This window comes from Callionymus lyra, chromosome 2 (genome assembly GCF_982586985.1).
Source record: "Callionymus lyra chromosome 2, fCalLyr1.hap1.1, whole genome shotgun sequence".
In the NCBI taxonomy this organism is placed as follows: domain Eukaryota; kingdom Metazoa; phylum Chordata; class Actinopteri; order Syngnathiformes; family Callionymidae; genus Callionymus; species Callionymus lyra.
In genome coordinates this window covers 35212770-35232054 of record NC_141819.1, presented here as the reverse complement: position 1 = coordinate 35232054, position 19285 = coordinate 35212770, and the positions used below count along the sequence as shown (strand labels likewise).

At 37.2% G+C, this 19285-nt stretch overlaps 2 protein-coding genes across 4 annotated transcripts in view; one reads left to right on the top strand and one right to left on the bottom strand.

The window, feature by feature from the left end:
- Window positions 1-9031, bottom strand: part of LOC148086668 (homer protein homolog 3-like) — a 47984-nt gene extending 38953 nt beyond the window's left edge. For 2 of the 3 annotated variants that reach the window (XM_087784851.1, XM_087784852.1), the window contains exons 1-2: window positions 8703-9031; window positions 4305-4350 (exon numbers count right to left, since the gene is read on the bottom strand). In XM_087784851.1, the coding sequence (XP_087640977.1) occupies window positions 4305-4327 (23 nt within the window). In that variant the 5' untranslated portion in view covers window positions 4328-4350; window positions 8703-9031. The remainder of the gene's footprint in view (window positions 1-4304; window positions 4351-8702) is intronic. The other variant, XM_087784853.1, reaches the window with a different exon arrangement.
- Window positions 9032-14278: 5247 nt separating this feature from the next.
- On the top strand, window positions 14279-19225 carry ddx49 (DEAD (Asp-Glu-Ala-Asp) box polypeptide 49). The gene is made up of 13 exons (XM_087784850.1): window positions 14279-14517; window positions 15546-15669; window positions 15751-15836; window positions 15905-16026; window positions 16585-16772; window positions 16834-16974; window positions 17038-17113; window positions 17173-17249; window positions 17343-17440; window positions 17950-18024; window positions 18101-18189; window positions 18333-18404; window positions 18801-19225. Exons 1-13 carry the CDS (start codon window positions 14403-14405, stop codon window positions 18972-18974), a joined length of 1437 nt encoding a protein of 478 aa, XP_087640976.1. The 5' UTR covers window positions 14279-14402; the 3' UTR covers window positions 18975-19225.
- Window positions 19226-19285: the final 60 nt, after the last annotated feature.

The following is a 19285-nucleotide window of genomic DNA, read 5'->3' as shown; positions in this document are numbered from 1 at the left end:
GCTTCTATAGTATCACAATATAACATATCATTGCCCCTGTATTGTGATTGTATTGTGATACGTATCAATTAGCCAGATTCTTGCCTCTACACAACCTTAATCAGAAATATGATAGCAAAGACTGTGGCTCTTTTGTGTCATTTTTATTCAAATTAAAATGTCAAACTGTCCATTTTCATAATTATCATAAACATTATCAAATAATCACGGTACGAACGACAGTCAGGTGACATTCCTGAGGACTGTTCCACAACCAAGGCACATGGCAAAGGTATCAACCGTAAGGATGCTTTTCACAAAGAAACATTCGAAAAAGTGTATAAAATATAACGAGGTATCAATAAAAAATTATACCAATAACTGAACCCCAAATCCTAGTTCACAGTCATGTTAGAATAAAGTTCTATCTATCTATCTATCTATTAACGTCTTCAGAAGTAGAACTTTTTTTTTATTTGTGGTAAACAACTGAACTCAGTTGGCACTATTGTGCTAAAAGCTGTGTGGCAACTGCCATCAAGCCACTTATGACATTATAATTGTATTTCTACCAGACGTTAGGGACCTAAAATTCAAATCTATAAAACTTGCAGCCATGAGAAGGAACAATCGACCCATTCAGTCAACAAATTATCAACGATAGTATTCAAGTAAGTAAGTAAGTAATTTATATTTAAAAGCGCTTTTCTAGACCAGGGTCAGTGTATGACTTATATGATGTTTAAAAGGATTTTGTTCAACTATTTTGGCAAAGTCATCAGCGAAGAAAGGGCACTTTACTTGAGTGTCCAATTTATATTTCTGTGAACAAATTTTGGATATGGATTAATAAATAATAATTATGGTTGTATAAAATAAACGAAAATGTAATATTGATTCCTGATTGTTTTCATTTAATCTTAATCTTTCATAATATCAACCTTGCAATGTTTTTCTAGTTTGTTACTTTTGACTTAACAATTACAGTAATGGAGTAGGAAAAAAAGATGTTCAAGGTTTGTGACAGCCGCGCAGATGTTGTGTATTAACACAAATAACGTATAATTATTAGTGTTATTAACTTCCTCTCCTGCACTTGTTTTGCATGTGTGATACTGTATATTGTTATAGATTTGTTTTGGCACTACTCCTATATATTGCCATATTGTAATAGTTGATTGAAACATGATTCATCAGATTGAATGTGAGTGTATTTTCTGACTGAAGAGTTCTTGTATATGCAGGGGAATAATTATAAACTGCTGATGCGTCTCCCCACCATCACTATGAATCACTCAGGTGAGTGTTTACAGGTAGACACAGCTGGAGTCTCCTCAGCTACAGACTCATGATTTCATGCTGCAGAATGATGTTGCTGCTGCTGAGTCGACCTCTGCAGCAGAGCAGAGCTGCACCGGAACTTAATGACATTCAGCAGTAATGGAGAATCTTCCTCTCAGGACCGGCTGGTAATTAGACAGATGGAAGGATTGTTCTTCGGTTTCCTGCTCCGACTCGGTGTGCGAGTACAACCTGAGAACTACTCAGACCGAGGTGTCTTTGTGGCGATGATAATAAAGAAGAATCAAAGCCACTGGCAGCAGAACAATCATCCTAAACAAAAGATAAAGATCAGGAGCTACAAAGTCACTGGAACAAGGGTTTTCACATCTTTCCATTTTATCACCAACACACACCTGCGAGCTGGGGGCAGAAATCACACTCCTAAATCACAAACTGCTGTGAGTCACTGTGAAAACCTTGAAAAAGTACCATAAAGTTGTTTGTTTTTCCCTTTGTAAAATAAATACAAAACTGCTGAGGGGATCACACCTGCTGACAATTTAGAGATTTTAATCAAAGTTTTTATGTTTTTTGGATCCAAAAAGAAAAACAGTACCCGGTGTAAACCAAAGCAAACACAGGGAGAACATCTAACTCAACCTTTCAGCTTTAATAATAATTATTTCAACATTATAATACTCACATGCACTGCAGTAAAAATCCATGGAGACACAAATATGATCATTCTAAAATCCCAAACTATAACAGTTATAAAATAAATGACATTAAGATTTTAGTTCAATTATCTTTGGGAAAATATGTATACAGGATTAAGGGTTTCTTAGAGTATATTTTATACAAATATATAATAGAATATAATATTTATCATTTTAAAAAAGGCATAAATAAATGCAATTCAATGGAAGAATGCATTTATGAGTTAATCTTTGTCAAATTTCTTCCTGCTTTGCATGTATTATCTTGTGTCTTGTGCATTATTAATTAAAATGTTGGGACCTGCAGATTCCAAAGAGGAAACTTATTATTAAGTTGGACACTGAGTGTAATTCTGCTTCCACATTTTTGGTCTTTTTCGGAGCGTGGACGGGTCTGAACGAACCTCCAAGAGCTTCTGCTGGTCAAGCTGTCCATCCATAAAAAAAAATAACTTTACTTATATGTCCAGAGGTAACTGTTTGCGGGAGGTTGTAGGGAATTTAACTAGGATTTTTCCAGAAGTACTTTCTTTTTTGTCACGTATGGCAAATAACTGAAAAAACTTTTATGTGACTTATCACTTATTATGATTCAAATGATTTTCTAGTCAAATAGAAAATAACCAATTCAATAAATAACTAATAACTAATACATTTTAAAATGAGTCAGTGTTGAAAACATCTTGTTTTGAGTCACATCTGTGATGTCACAAGGGTTTAAATATGAGTAAAGATTAAGTGTTAATTGCTAAAGATACATCTTTGGGTTTCAAATTGACTAAACTGAAGTTACTTATTTAGACAAATCTACTGTGAAGGATTAAATTGACAGTTTACAGGTTTTGATGAAAGTGAACAAAGAGATATCAGTTGAATTTTACATGGCAGTCACATAAACACTGAGGTAAAATGGTGTGGTAAAGACATCCAAGGTATTTCCGAGCCAAGAAAGCTTACTCTGAGAGATTCATTCTCAAATGCCACTTTTTTAAAATATATTTTCAAAACAGTGTCACGATTGTGGTAAGGACACATTAAGACAAATTAAAACAAGCAGGGCCACAAAAACAGATAATCTAATTTAGCCTTGCAGAGTAAGGTAACAGAGTCACCAAGAGTAATACATCTGAGCCTCACAGAGTAGTACAACGGAGCCTGGCAGAGTGATACTATGGACCCTCGAAAAGTAATACCACAGAGCCTCTTGGAGTTATACAACAGAGCCTCTAGGAGTAATATTAGAGACTCTGGGAATAATACTTGAGAAGTAATATATGGAGCATTATTATAGCAAAATAATAGTATAGAGCCTCACAGAGTATTACTACAGAAGTAATACTATGGAGCATTATAATAGTGAAATAACAGTATAAAGCCTCATAGAGTAATACTACAGAAGTAATACTATGGAGCATTATAATAGCGAAATAATAGTATAGAGCCTCACAGAGTAATACTACAGAGCCTTGTGGTGAAGCTTTGTTTTGAGAAAATTATAGGATTTTAAGTGTGCCTTATCGTCCAAACATTAGGGAATTCCAATATGCTTTCTCAGTTTTTTCCTGTTGCCAATTCTGTTTACTGAAGAAGATAAAAATGCTTATCTTACTGGTATTGGAAAAACTCCCCCAGTACATATTATACGACTGTGTTAAACCCACTGCTGTAAAACAGTTGAGGTCTCATGACGCTCACAGACTCCGAGTGGGTCGTCTAAGTTACCTTGTGAAGAGCATTGTTAAAATAATAGTTTATGAGTTCTAATTCACTAGTCATGACTGTTTGAAAATGAAAGATTCCAAAAGTATGATAAAAATATTATAATAATGTAAAAATGGTAAATACTGTTGCTTTAATACAAGAAGAGTACATCTAAAGTTTTCCGTTTTCCACTGCAACCCATCCATTCCTGCATCTGGCCGTACGGAACAGTGAATTCCATCCATGGCAGTGGAAATGAAATGTTTAAATGTTAATACAGCGTTAATATTCACCACGTTATCATGTGCCCTGTACAGTCAGTATATTCCCACATTGACATGCAGACGGATGAGGACACAAGGTACCATTTTTCAAAAAGCAGATGCAGAGTAGTGAACAGGCGGTGAGATGAAGGGAGAGACGAGCACACAACATGATTGTACTACAGTGGCTTCCATGGGTTGCAATGACAAATCACCAGATGATCACCATGTATTAGGTGTGAGATGCAGATGATGACTCGAGGACGGGGCTGCATTCATCTCCAACTACATGACTGGTGTGATGCTCAACATTTCAATATTGCCCAACCCTGATGACACTGAGGCAAAGAATGGCGAGTACCTCTCTCGGTGTAGCGGGTACATTTTACAGCTGGCAGACAACTCCTCTGCGGCGGAGGAAGAAGAGAGAAAGTCAGGGTTAAAACATTCCAGTGGAGGTGTTGACAGAATTCACACATGCATATATCCACCATCCATCAAACTCAGGGTAGAGAAACACATAAATCTTTTAGCTGTCCAAGTGGAAGGCAGAGCAAACTGTATATTCACCCAACTGAACGTCTGATTTAACATTGTCTTTTCATTCTTTGAATACTTTAAATATCTCTTATTGGAAGTAGTGTTGGCATCCATCAACTCTATCTTATCTTAAAGGGATAGTGAAGTGGTAAATACAACATTAATCCACTTGGTTCTGAATTCAGAGTGAGGGCATTACTTACAGGTAAAACCTCCTTAATGTTTAAATGATAAATGCTAGACAGGAAGTAGGCAGATTCTGCTCTATGACCTGAAAGAAAGACACAACTATATTGACCCTGTCCTCAAGTTTTTTTGAGATGTGCTTCCTGAGAGTCAATTGTTGATCTCATTTTCTCAGAGGAAATGAAATGTCTATGCTTGTACTAAAGAAGTTGTACTAAAGAAGATAAAGACTCTTTCCGGTTTTTTTTCTTCCTTGTAAGTTGAACAGTTCTCTCAGTACTTCATATGAAAACTCCCTCTCTGACCAGCTGCTGTAAAGCAGTTTGGTTGGTCACATGTTTCTCCTTCAATGGACTACTTTTGGACCGGTATTCGTCACTGCAGACTAAGAACATCTAACAAAAGCTACTTTTCTGGCAGCAAGGACAGAGACTCAACTCCCAAACACTCTCAGTCTGTCCCCGAAGGGAAATGGATTTTCAGCAGAGAGGCACAAACAAACAGACTTCAAATCGGGTAAATATCACTTTTGAGTCAAGGAATCGATTAAAGCGGTTTTAAAAACTGACAGACGGACCAAAAAATGGCTTGTGGTATTCAAGTCATATTGGTTTGTTCTGTGTAGAAGATTAACATGGTAATGGTAGCAGTTATAAACCAGTCATCTGGGTTCATCTTGATTTTATGGCTGTAAACATTGTTAAAAATGTGCGATGTCTGAGAGATTTTAACCTCTTTTACAAAAAAGTGTTTAAATAAAGAGGAAAAACACATTTTCTTCCTTCCAAATGCTGTCTAGATCTTTTGTGTAATTACTATTTGAATGCAAATCGACTGCTACAGGAACATCCACTGTTCTTGTCAAGGGGTCATAATGTTATGGCCGATTGTTGTGATAACATGAGAATCGTGTTGACCATATGAAAGTTCAAGAGACATCCAGGACTGATCTGGTTACACCCTCACAATCTACATGTGCACTGCAATGTGAGCAGGAATGAGTCAGAGGAATATTTATTCAGTGGTAATGTATAATGTAGTAAGATGGATATCAAGGTCAACGTTGGAGCAGGTGAGGACAGTCCTCGGCATGCTTGCTTTGATAAGTTAAAACTACAGTCAAATATGCATTCATCTATTTTCAGACACTGACCTTCAAAGTATGAAATTCACTTTCTTGTCCCTTCCGATTCCCTTTTTATACGTCAGAATTACAGGTAATCCTTAAGTCTTGTAATCGGTCATGAAGGTTGCACTAAAACTAAAAATCTAACTTTAATTCTTATTTTAAGTCTTATTTTAAAAGCTAGAGTCAGTTCCAGCAAAATGTCTTGTTTTAATACAAGAAGAATGACACTTGAATGGTTTGTTTTCAGTTAAAAATTAAAAATATGTGATTGTGGGAAGATACGTATTCTTATGAAGAATAAGAATAATGTCTTATCAGGACACTTGAATATCAGATATAATATCATTGATATTTAACAACGGTCTATTGGATTTCATTTCTGGCTTTCAAATCATATTTTATTTTCATCTTTGGTTTATTTTGTATATTTATCTTAAAAGGTGTGTATAAAATAAAATAATTGTGTTCTTTTATTTACAATTAGCATGCAATTATCCAATGCGTTTGGTCATTTTTATGAAGCAAATTAAACTTCCAGCCACTAGATGGCAGCAGTTATTAAGTCCGTCATTGACCGAGTATAAGAGAATACCATACCTCCAGACTCTTGCCAATACAAACCCCTAATGTCTTAAACAAGAATCTGAAAGTTTTTTTTCTCCAACCTATTGGCAGAATTTTTTGGCATCATTTTGTTGTTTGCATTCAATTCAGGGTTCATTTTTGTCTTTCAATATCTAAAAAACAAGGTATTTTTCTAGAGCTGTCAGACCTTTTCAATCGTGAAAGAAAACTTAAATACTTGCTAAGACATTTTTTCAGTCTAACCTATGGATTGGGATTTCTAATGAGGCCAATGTTGGCAGTTTCATTTTGTCACTTACTGTCAAAGGAAAGTCAAGCATCTATCTTTCTAATCTTTAAATCGATAATTTGATGCAGGCTGGGAGTTTAAGGTCCCTGGTTTAAATTAGGTTCAGAGAGGGAAAGATGAGTATTTGTCAGCATTAAACATTTATTCAGTACTGACAGCAATATTATTCAAAGAGGTTAAAGAATGGTTTAATATCCAGAGGGATTAATAAAGTCAATCTATCCATTTCAGCAATATTTTAAAAGTCAAGAAATCATTTTTCTTTTCTTTCTGAAAACTTTATATTTCTTTTTTGTGATCATCCTTATTGTGTGTCGACTATACCATGAAAAGTTTCTGACAATTAAATTCTTTAAAATAATCTCAAAATATCGTTGTTCCTACTGGGGCTATAGCGATACATAAATAAGACCCTGAATTATAGTGACATCTTGTGATTGTTCACTTAACTTTTGGTTGAATAATAAAACTGAAAGACAAATAATTCCCAAACATCAGCTTTAAAAACTGCTGGAAGCGACTGTATCCTCTCGTCCTCTTGCAGGATTCAAAGGGAAACTAATGTGTTGATTTAAGTGTGTCTTAAATAGATGTTGGACTCTATTGTATCATCAGTATGTGTCTGTTTGTACAAAACTCTCTTTTCATTGAAATATTTACATTACATTATTCTGGATATTACATTTTGTTTACCATAACCATACCCACTCTGTAAGGACTGGCCGGGCATTGAGGTTTTGTCACACAGCGTCATCAATCCTGGAAGTCTCCACCTCCACGACCATTATACATTCTTATTGCCTCAGCTCTCGTAACCTCTCATTTGCCAAGTTTTCAGACGGGGAAAGAACTCTATAAAGTAATAAGTTCAAAACATGGTCATGATGAGAGACTGACTGCATCTTGGAGAGGAAGACTTTAACATTTGAAACATGAGTCAGGAGAGTTGGGTTTTTACATTATTTGCCCTTCAATTGTTCCATTAGTTGCGCAGGACGTAATGACTGCTGCCATCTAGCGGCCGGAAATTCAATTTCAACACCAAAATGAACAAACGCTGCCTGATTTTGTTTTATTTAGAAAAGGGATCTTATTTGACACATGAAAAAAACTAAATATGATTTGAAAAATGTATATACATGTTTTTCAATCAATTATTGTTTTTTTTTACTCAAACCCCAAGTTCCTATAGTATCACAATACATCTATATATGTAAATCATCTTTATTGTAATGTGATATGTATGGTATTGCCAGATTGAACAGAACCTCTAATTGAGACACGTTAAAAACACTTACTTGCTAGTTTTGTGTTTTGTTAAAACAGTTTTAAGTGAAAGGAAATGGTTGCGATGTGGAGCGGTCATGCTAGTTTACTAGAGCATGAACACACACACAAAAAAAAGCAGGTCAGACAGTTATGATCAATATTTAATGTCTAGATTCCATGTTGCTACAGAGTCAGGTTTATTATAGAGTCAGGGAAATAAAAACACATTTCTGGTCAGGACTGAAGTCAACACTTCCTTATCAGCCCTGGAAGGTGACGGTGGCTGTTCACGGTCATATGAAGAGGTTGACGTGCAGAATTCATCACACACACACACACACACAGACACACACAGACACACACACACACGCACGCACGCACACACGCACACACACAATGAGACGGGGCACAGCTTGAGACTGGGAGCTGCTGAAAGTGAGCATCTCTCCACAGAACCTCAGGCTGAAGCTCGTCCAAGAGGCGTGTTGTTGAGGAACCGAGCAGAAGCTCGTCATGTGACGAGAAAGTTACTACACATTGTCTGCAGACGGTCTTGTGCTGCACGTCCACCGAGCATTAAAGCAAGATATGTTTATTTTAAAACCACAACATGAGCTAATAAGAAGGTTATTTCCACATGGTTTGGCAATAAAGTCGCAGCAAAGTTCACTTTCAAGCGCTCCTTGAACGCATCACCAACAGACACAGATGAGGGAAAACAGATTTAATTTTTTCTCAGACACAAACGACTGTCTTCTCACCCCATGTTCCGATGGTCCGAGGTGGTTCCTCAACTGGTATATATCCCCACAAACGGATTCTCGCCTGGAATCCTGGCCGTAAGTCACATTACTTGGAAAGAAGAAGAAAAAAAAAAAGGGGGAAAGAAAGCACTTCCGAGTCCTTTCCCTCTCAGCCTCTTCTGTCTCTTTCTGCCTCCGTTCGCCGCTTTTCCTGCTAAAACTATCACTCCTGGCGCGATTCTATTACGAGGCAACGTGTAGGAGGTTTTTTAAAAACGGAAGGAAAACGACAGAAGTCCAACAGCTCCGGTAGCTCCGAGCTTCTCCGGGAGTTCGCCTGCGCTGCCCTCCCGCCTGACTGGCTGCTGCTCGGATCCCACTGTCGCCTCTGCGCGGCACGATGCTGCCTCCTCACTGACCTCTGCTGGTCGCTATTGGAACTACAGCCAAGGTTTCACTTTGCTGTCAACTCTAGCGTGTGAATCTGACCTCAGGGTAGCAAGTGCATCTGGCTAGTTAAAGATGTATGGCAACGTGGAAAAAGCGCTTTAAAAGAGTCCCTGGTCATGACCTCATTTTGTCATTATATTTTATTATTATTAAATATATAAAATGAATTTTCCAAAGGGAAAATATACAGTTATGTCCAATCTAAAGAAATAAAAACATAAAATATTGTGGACTTTAATAATATCCTGGCATCATTTTATGTTTCCAAGTCCTGCTACTAGACTTCTGTCATAGTTCTCCCGACTTTCTTGCTAGAAAATCCCTTTATCATGAGAAAACAACATTGTCCATGAAGACGCTTCACTCCCCCATGTAAACTGCCTATATTTTAATTATTTTAGCTCTATTTATTTATTTATAGTCTAATTTTAAAAGTATTTAATGTTGATTTATTTATTTTGATTTATTTGATTTATTGACTAATTAATTAACAATATTTTAAAAGAACAATTATTTTTATTTGTTTTTTTAATCGTCCTGTTCATTTTTAAAGATAATTATGAACAATTAAATTGAGAATATACAAACAAACTACAAAAAGGATTTTCAACAGACCCTTTAATATGAAATCATCCAAATTTAATATGTATAAAATTAAATCTTTATAGAGGAAATATATGACAAAATGTTTATGTGTTGTTTGAAAACATTTCTTTCATTCTGGACAAGCAATTATTAGATGACACTATTCATTCTTAAAATAAACTATAAATGAAATGAATCATATTAAAGACACAAGAGGGAGAAGATATATCTTGCTTCGGTGCCATGCTTTATGAAGTGACATCAGAATATTGAGAGATTGAATTTAACATTTCAAATCATGAAACCTTGTTGTTGTTGTTTTTACTTTTTAAGCATTCTACTTTTGGGTGGAATTATTAAATAATTCATATCTATATGTAAGTGTTGAATTTTTGTTGATTGTATATTATTATTATTATTTATTTTTAACAATTTAACTAATACAAATCGAATATTTTCATTTTTTAAATTCATACCCTTCTAAATTTAATACAAAATGTTATTATAATAGTGTCACCAGACAACACCAAAAGAGCACAGAGCTACTTGACACAACTTTCAGCCAATCATGGTAATATTTATTGTATAATTATATAATTTTTTTTCATTTTTCATTATTTAAAAAAGAAAAAAAAAACTTTATATATACAAAAAATTTATTTTAAATTATTACATAAAAACACATTTACTCTTTTAATAAATAAATTCCTTTTTTCAATAATAAATAATAAACTAATAAAACACTTAGCAAGAATTTTCAATAATATTTATAAACTCCCATATATAATGCTTATTTCAAATCCAAGAGTTTATATTGAAGGACAATTGGTCATTATAAACAATATATAATTCTGTGGCTCTCAAGGTGGATGAATATCGCTGATATGTCGAGGTAAATCACTTCAGATGTTGATAGTTGCAGCGAGACATGCGATCATGTCTTCACACAACATGATGTCGAGTCACGACTGATCGACATAAATAAGGCCCAACACGCGAGCCGACGTCATCGAGTGTAGTTGAAGCCCCTCGTGACGCTCACAGTGGCCCATCATCTCAGCTCCTGCAGGGCTGCAGGGACTCGCAGATCTCTGGCTGACATGCAAACATCTCCCCACTTCATTGAGACGGACACTCTACTCTGGGGTCTGGCGTTCACCTCGGGCCCGCTGCTGTTCACTCACGATGCAGTAATCACCTTTGGCAGCCGAGCCAGGAGCCTGGAGGAGAGCTTGAAGACCTCTCCACACGTTTGTGTGGCCAACGTATTTGCTCCAGTGGAATATCGACCCTTGCTCGACATGACCCCCTAAATTATTGATGTTTCTTCTTAAACGTCTTTCAAACAGGATTAAAATTCAGGACCAGGAGTAGACAAAGTGTTTCAACTTCACGCTCCAGGCTCCATGATGAGTTCAGTGTCAGGTGGTTCAAAGTAAACATCAGCTCGTATCGTGTGCGCAGCGCCGTGAACTTGAAAACCTGCACAGCTCTTATCCAACGTTTCTTACTTTATTGCACTCTTATGTACTTCATTCAGTTTGTAAACTTTATTGTTCCAGAGACGACTATTTTAAGAAGCCATAGCTGCTTCATTTTTTTTTTTAAACTAAAATATGTCCAAACATCACCTTTAAAAGCTGCTGGAGTCGACTGTATCCTCTCGTCCTCAGTCATCCCTGGCTTTAATTTTTCATTTAGCTGCGGAGGACGTAACACTATGTTGGAATATAAACTATAAAAGGACTAAGATACAAATAAAATATGATTTAAAATGATTGATGATTTTTTTTTTAAAGAGTTCCTTAATTAATTGGGAAAAAAAATATAGTGTTGAATATTGATACATGACAATAAAATTGATAAACTGTATATCGATCATATTAAAATTTTCTTACACCTCTATCAGATACACCTTCTGGTGCTCGGTGACACATTTCACCTGGGATCACAGGGGGTTCCGGGTCATTCAAATATCAGACCTCATCCTCCAGTAAACCCAGCCAGGGTTCATCAGGCTCCAGCATGTGTCCAGAAGCGTTTCCCTCATCCATCCACATCCATCCAACCTCTGCTGCATCGGTGCACTTCGTTGGCAACTATTTCTGCGTCTCTCCTCCACCAGCTGGGACTACTTTTCCATTGTCCTCTCATGGGCCTCCTTCCTCTATCTGGTCCAGGAGAATAACACATGCTGTTGGCATCAGAAAAACCCTTTGCCCTGGTCTTTTCTCATTGCAGGGTGTAAGCTGGTGACTCTGCCCTCCCCCAGGTCAAGAGGTCAGATGGCTTCTCCAGCACGCCATAGACCGCCTGGATTATAAATGTATTCAATGGAGTTTTGCCTACAACTTGTTCCATGTGACCTTGCTCTCATCAGCTGTCTCCCATTCTCGTCTAAGCTCTGGCTTGCTTGCTTCTCCTGCTCACCCCCTTCCAGCAACATCTTTCTTTCCCCTACTTCTTGCCATAGCAGTTTTCCTGCTGCTACCCATGCCAGATAATCCATGTGCCACTTTGCCCACCAGTACCTTTTGCCGCAGCCTCGATTCCGCATTGTCCAAAACCTCAGAAGTTCTGACCTGACATCTATCCAAGCGTAGGCAACCTTTGGGGTTGCTGCACCCTGGACCGATTTATCATGAACTCCCCACTAAGGCTGCTAAAAAACCTGACCCTCATCTTGATGCCTTCCACTTTTTATATTTGGACTTTGGGGTCCAAAAGGGGCAGGTTGACCTGGGGCAGAATACCTTGCTGGTAAATCCAAGCCCTGCTCTTGACATGGGGACCAGACTTTTCCATCACAGCTAACCAGCCCTATGGCTCTTGGTTGGTTGCTCTTGCGGAGGCTGCATCTCTTAGGCTGCAATCCAATACCTTCCAGGTACTTCACCGGTTTATCAGAGCATGATGGAATCTTCTTAGGGCTGAGATAGAAGGAGATCCCACCCTGCATGTTCTTTCAGCCCGAGAGACCCCAACTTTTCTGGTTTGAAACTCATGCAAGAAGAAATATTTCACAGATGGTTAAGAAACAAACAGTATCTTTCAGATGAATGTGTTGCTTTAACAGTACTTAATTCTTGAGTTTAACGAGACTGAATGAACCCAACACACCAGATCAAGTGACTGGTTACAGAACACATATGTGGTTGCAAATAAAAGTAGAGCATCTCAACTCAGAAAGATGTCAGAAACTCGATGCTAAAATTGGGAAATAAAAAAAGAAAGTTTATCCCACTTGTGCAAAGAGCTTTCACGACTGAGCACACTGGCTGGTTTATTCACCGAGACTGATCCTCAAAGTGGGCCTCGACTGTGGTAATGGACTTAAGCGCTGCATGTGGAATAAGAAAATTACATTTAAATCAGGAACTCTTGAAACACACTTGTCCTCTCTAAGTAATTTCCACCATGTTAGACTTGCAGAGGAAAATAATTACCCTCGTCGTTACCATGACAATGATAAATACTGATTAACTCGCGCAGTTTTATCCGAAACAATACATAGATGATAACAATGTAAGGTTTACATTATACTGAATTATATTCACCACTAAATGCAAATGCTTATGTAAGAAAGATAGTGCTACTAAAAAGATCTGCTAATGACTTGAAAAAACAGATGTCCACCTGCTTATGAATATGGAGAGGATTTATCAGATACTTTTGTACGCCAAGAATAAAGAGAAGAACAGAAAAGAGAAACCTGCTATGGTCGCCACACAGATACCGAATACTTACTCCAATTGGAAAAGACTTGCTGAAGATTTACAGAAGGAATGACTCATCGAGTCAGACAACAAGAGATACGGTTGCTGGATAAATTGGATGAGTTGAAACAGCGAAAGCAAATATAAAACTGAAATTAACCAGATTACTAAGGCGTAAAGCAGGGACCCCCATTTAACCCTCGCTGTGTTTGTGTCTTCATTCTCTTTTTTATTGTTTAGAACTCAGTTTGAATTGAGATGATAATTACAGTATAAATTGTTTTTTAATAATGTAACTTATTAATTATAATTATACGTACATTCACAAAGTAAACTAATTTAGTTCTAGTTCTGTTTGAAGTCCGTACAAAAACACTTTTCAAGATAAACATTTTAATTTCTGTGAATGTTAAATAACTAACATAAATATAAGAAACCATTTAATAGTTAACGATAGATAAACCACTATCACACTTATACACTTTTTTTATTCACTATTTAAAAAGAACAATAATAATTGATTGAACTAAAAAGTGAAATCTCAATTATTAAAAAATATATATTTATATTTAATTTGTAAATGTAAAGGTTATAGATGTATAAATCTAAACTAAATAATAATAATAAAAACGCTTTGCGCATTATCTAATTAAATTACACATTATCGCATTTTTGTTTCTTTTTGGTTTATTGATCTGCAAAATAAATACATGAATAATTGAATAAAGTATAAATAAATTCATACTTTTTTTCGATAATTCCTGCTTTTCCTTGCGTACCCTTGCCAATAGGTGGCAGACGTAAGTCGTATCGCAGAAGAAGAAAATCCTCCATGTTGGAATGTGACGCGTATGACAACACGCGGACTTTACCCCTAAACTGTAAAATCCAATAATTTAAACCTCGAATTCTCGTTTTTACCACGTGAAGACACTTTAAAGCTCAAGAAGAAGTCGGAGGAAGAAGAATGGGTGACTTTACGTCGCTCGGTCTGTCAGACTGGCTCATCAAACAGTGTAAACAACTGGGGATCAACAAACCTACACCTGTGCAGGAGAAATGCATGCCTGCTATTCTGGAAGGTAATATATCTGCGACTGTGTCTTCTTGTTAGAATGTTTTAGACTAGTATTGGTGTCTTTTATCCTTTGTATACGCTTCGACTTTGTTACTACAGCTGAAGATTCTGAAGTGGATTTAAAAATACAATCGAGTTATGAACAATCATTGTTGTGATAGTCCAAATATAATAGACGATTATAAATGAAAATAAAATGTCAACAAACATTTTTTTTTCTAGTACATTTCATCGTCATTTGTCGCCCTGAAATGACGCCATAATCAACTTACTTATTGAGTTATATGAAGCCAGTATAAGCAGTCAGGTAAAGACGTGAATACTTAATACTAAGTCAACAGGGTTCAATATTTTAGGTGGGACCTTTTTGTTGAGTCATACTTTCAAAATGCCATAACTTGCTAAATGTTAACTAAATTAAAAAAAAAGGTTGGTATAATTGTATTGGAAAAATTTCCAAAAAAAGAAACTTAATGATCTGAATCATTTTATCAACTAATTAATGTAAAATTACAAAATGTAGCTCTTAAAATATGCATAGAAAAGGAAATGAATAGCCTAGATTTAACAAACACACACAGTTGTTTAAATATACAGTAATGGAAACATAAAGCACAGTTATGTTTGTGTATTTTTATTCATTCAATTTATTCAGTTAACGTTGGAAGTACAAGAACATTTCAGTAAACATGCCTGGTCAGACTCGGCGTGTCCAAAAAATGATGTGTGAAGATGTGAAAGATATTTGTCAGACTCGCAGATAAATGTATAACTTATATAATTAAAATGAGTCCAATGAACATTTTACTCGCCCAAGATGTTTTGTGAGTATAAACTTTGAAAATGTTGTCAGACATTTGCGATAATCACGATATTCTTGGTAAATCATGACATATGTTCTGCATCATCAGTATTGTTGTATATTGGGGACGAAAACAATATGTAATGCTTTATTGACCACTGCCAATATCCAGGAAGCAGCAAATACATACGTATGAATAAATCTTGAGTGTGTGGTGTGTTTGTCTCCAGGGCGAGACTGTATGGGTTGTGCCAAAACTGGGAGCGGGAAGACTGCTGCGTTTGTGCTTCCAGTGTTGCAGAAATTGTCAGAAGATCCATACGGGATCTTCTGTCTGGTGTTGACCCCCACCAGGTCAGACTTTTAATAACACACAAGTCAGAAGGGGTTGTTCTCGACACAATGATGTGACTAACTGGACTTGCTGTCCTGCAGGGAGCTGGCCTATCAGATCGCTGAGCAGTTCCGAGTGTTGGGGAAACCTTTAGGTCTGCGAGACTGCATCATTGTCGGAGGGATGGGTAAATAAAAATAACTTTCACTTCTCTTTTCAACTCTGTGTCAACAACTCCTGCTGTGACTCTTGCAGACATGGTGACTCAGGCCCAGGAACTGTCCAACAAGCCACATGTTGTTGTGGCCACGCCTGGTCGACTGGCTGATCATATACGGAGCTCCAACACCTTCAGCATGAAGAGGATACAGTTCCTGGTGAGGAGCACATGCTCTTATTTTGAAGGGTCGAAGGAGGTTAATGGAAGAGTCATTAAACAAAAACAACTTTAAATTTAATATCATATAATATTAGGAAAAAAAAAAATCAACCTTTTAGCTAGCTGCCCATTTCATCCCTCTACTGTGACTCTTTTCTTTCCGTTTTATTACTATTTAAGTTTTTTGCTTGGTTTTCTAAATGTAAATTTAAATTAGCAGATCATGGTGATCTTATTGTATCAAATGTGCTCTCTAACATTCTGTTAATGTTAAGATTAACAATAAGATTCTTGTATCTTATAAATAATCGGCTTAAGAAAAGTTAACCGTTATAAACATATGTGAAAGCTCTGAAAAATGACATTTACATTTGTTTTGTTTTTTAATTATGGCGGATTAAGAATTTTAAGATTCTTGTGTCATGAATACAAGTAATATTTAAACATATGTTTAGTTTTAGATGTGAAAGTAAGCATTAATTAGGTTTAGAGACAAAAGTATCTTCTTTTCTGTGGGCATCTCAATGGCCTAATAAAAGTTTCTGCTTGAGTTCAGATCATGGACGAGGCGGACCGGCTGCTGGAGCAGGGCTGCATCGACTTCACCAAAGACCTGGAGGTGATCATGCAGGTTATACCCACCAAACGACAGACGCTGCTGTTCAGCGCAACACTCACCGACACGCTGCAGGAGCTCAAGGCCATCGCCATGAACCGACCTTTCTTCTGGGAGAGCACGTCTGAGTGAGTCCCTGAGGCTCGCAGGAGTCCAGACACGTCACATGACGCATGTCTTCTGGTTTAGAACCCGAACAGTGGAGGAGCTGGACCAGAGGTTCATCCTCACGCCGGAGAACGTGAAGGAAGCCTACCTGGTCCACCTGATCCAGACCTTCAGTGACGAACACCCTGACTGGTCTATAGTGATCTTCACCAAAACCTGCAAGTAGGATTCCACGGTTGATAGATGATGATCTGTTCAAAGGTTGATTGAATATGTTGTTGGCAGGAGCTGCCAGATTCTCACCATGATGCTGCGACAGTTTAACTTCCCCACCATCTCCCTGCACTCCATGATGAAGCAGGTGCTGACTCTCTCGTCCTCCACTCATACTTGAAGCTCACTTCTTGTCGATTCCTCCAGAAACAAAGGTTTGTCAACCTGTCTAAGTTCAAGGCGAGCGTCTTCAAGATCCTGATTGCGACCGACGTGGCGTCCAGGTGAGTTTTGATGTCATGTGACGCCGATCATGTGATGTCTCACAGCAACCCCTTCATCCTCCTCCTTCTTCTTCTTCTCCTTCTTCTCCACAGGGGTCTAGACATCCCCACAGTGCAGGTGGTCATCAATCACAACACGCCTGGTTTGCCCAAAACTTACATCCACAGAGTCGGGAGGACGGCGAGAGCAGGTGAGCGTTTTTATTAGGGGTGTAAGAATATATTGATGAACTTGAAGATTGCAATGTTTTATGTCACAATACTTTACCGCTATTTAACAGCATTGTGTTGATTAAAAAAATCTTTGTGCGGCTTTTAAATATTTTTTAATCGTAGTTATTTTATGGTTTATATTTCCAGTGTATGTAACATAGTTAGATGTCTTTATTAATATAAAACAAACGTATATACAGAGTTAGTTCATTTTCGTGTTGTAATTTAAACCTCCGGCCGCTTGATGGCAGCAAATACCATTGGAGTTTAAAGCTGACGTTTGGACATATTTTGATTTAAAAAAAAATGAAAGTAGTAACGACTTCATCAAGAGTCATGTGGTCTGTAAATTCTGCAACACAAGAGTCAAATACTCGACAATTATATATTTGTTACTACAGTATCACTATGTAACGTATTGTTGCTCCTGTATCATACTTTTCATATACAATACATGTGAGATAAGATTCTTTCTTGGCCTCTGCAGGAAGGAGCGGCGTGTCCATCACTCTGGTGACGCAGTACGATATCCACCTGGTCCACTCCATCGAGGAGCAAATCCGTAAGTGTCTGAACTGGTAACACAGTTCTGACAGAATATTGTAAAAGTATCCGCCAACATGACTTGTGTCCTTCAGAAACCAAGCTTTTAGACTATCCTGTGGAAGAGAAAGAAGTGCTGAAGATCCTCACGCAGGTCAACGTGACTAAACGAGAGTGTGAAATTGTGAGTGTTTCGTTTAGTGTTTGTTGTTTTTTAACCTAACATGAGCTATCGATGGTTGATAACTCATAGTATTAGTCAGTAAAATCAGTATTTCAGAAGTTATCTGCTGTCCTTCAAGTGACGTGTCTTCAAACTGTGTCTAGAAACTGGAGTCGTCCGACTTCGATGAGAAGAAAGAGATCAACAAGAAGAAGCAGATGATCCTGGACGGGAAGGCAAGTCCACGTCACAAAATGATTTTGGTAGAATTATAGTTGTGATAAAAGTGATCTGGTCATTAACCTTAAACTTAATTTTTATATGTTAAATTAACACTTCTTCTGGTTTCAATGGTTTAAAACCCAGAGTTTAGGCCAGATTGAAACAAGTATTCTCTCCCTTCTGCTACAACTGGTGTAAGAGGGAGGATGTGATGTTTCACTTCGAGGCTTGATTATGTGTTTGGTCTTTATTAACATTTTCTTTTTTGAACCCTTTGATGCAACTTTTCCAAAAAAACTTGGTTGAGTCATAACTTATTAGGTACCTTGTTTATCGTTAGGTAGGCCTACATTGTGAACCCTTGTCTTAGAGTCCTTCAGCTCAGTTGCTCATTTCTAATCCCTCCGTAGGATCCAGAGCTGGAGGAGAAGCGGAAGGCCGAGCTGGAGAAGATCCGGAGACAGAAGAAGAGATTCAAAGCAAAGATTCAGAACAACATTGAAAGACAGAAACAAAAAGTGACCCAGAACAGACTGAAGAAAATGGAGGAAAAGAAAAAAGAACAGACCTCAACATCGGCATGATTGAGCGGTTGACCCAACTCACATGGACTAAGACTGTCGTGGACGAAACTAAATTAGTGTTTTCTATTTGGTGAAATCATGTTATTAAAATGTTTTGCCCAGAGTCAAGACTTGAAGTGCAAAATGTTTCAAACGACCAATTAAAATAGTTGAGATTAATTACTCAAGGGTAAAATTGTAGTTTATATTTTGATGAGTCATGTTTAAAAGTGGCAAGTTATTTGCTGAGTAGGTTGAGATGGGCGTTCGATTTTTCCCTAAAACGGCTTTGGAACATTTTCTAAAATCATCTCAGTCGAGAGCAAAATGAA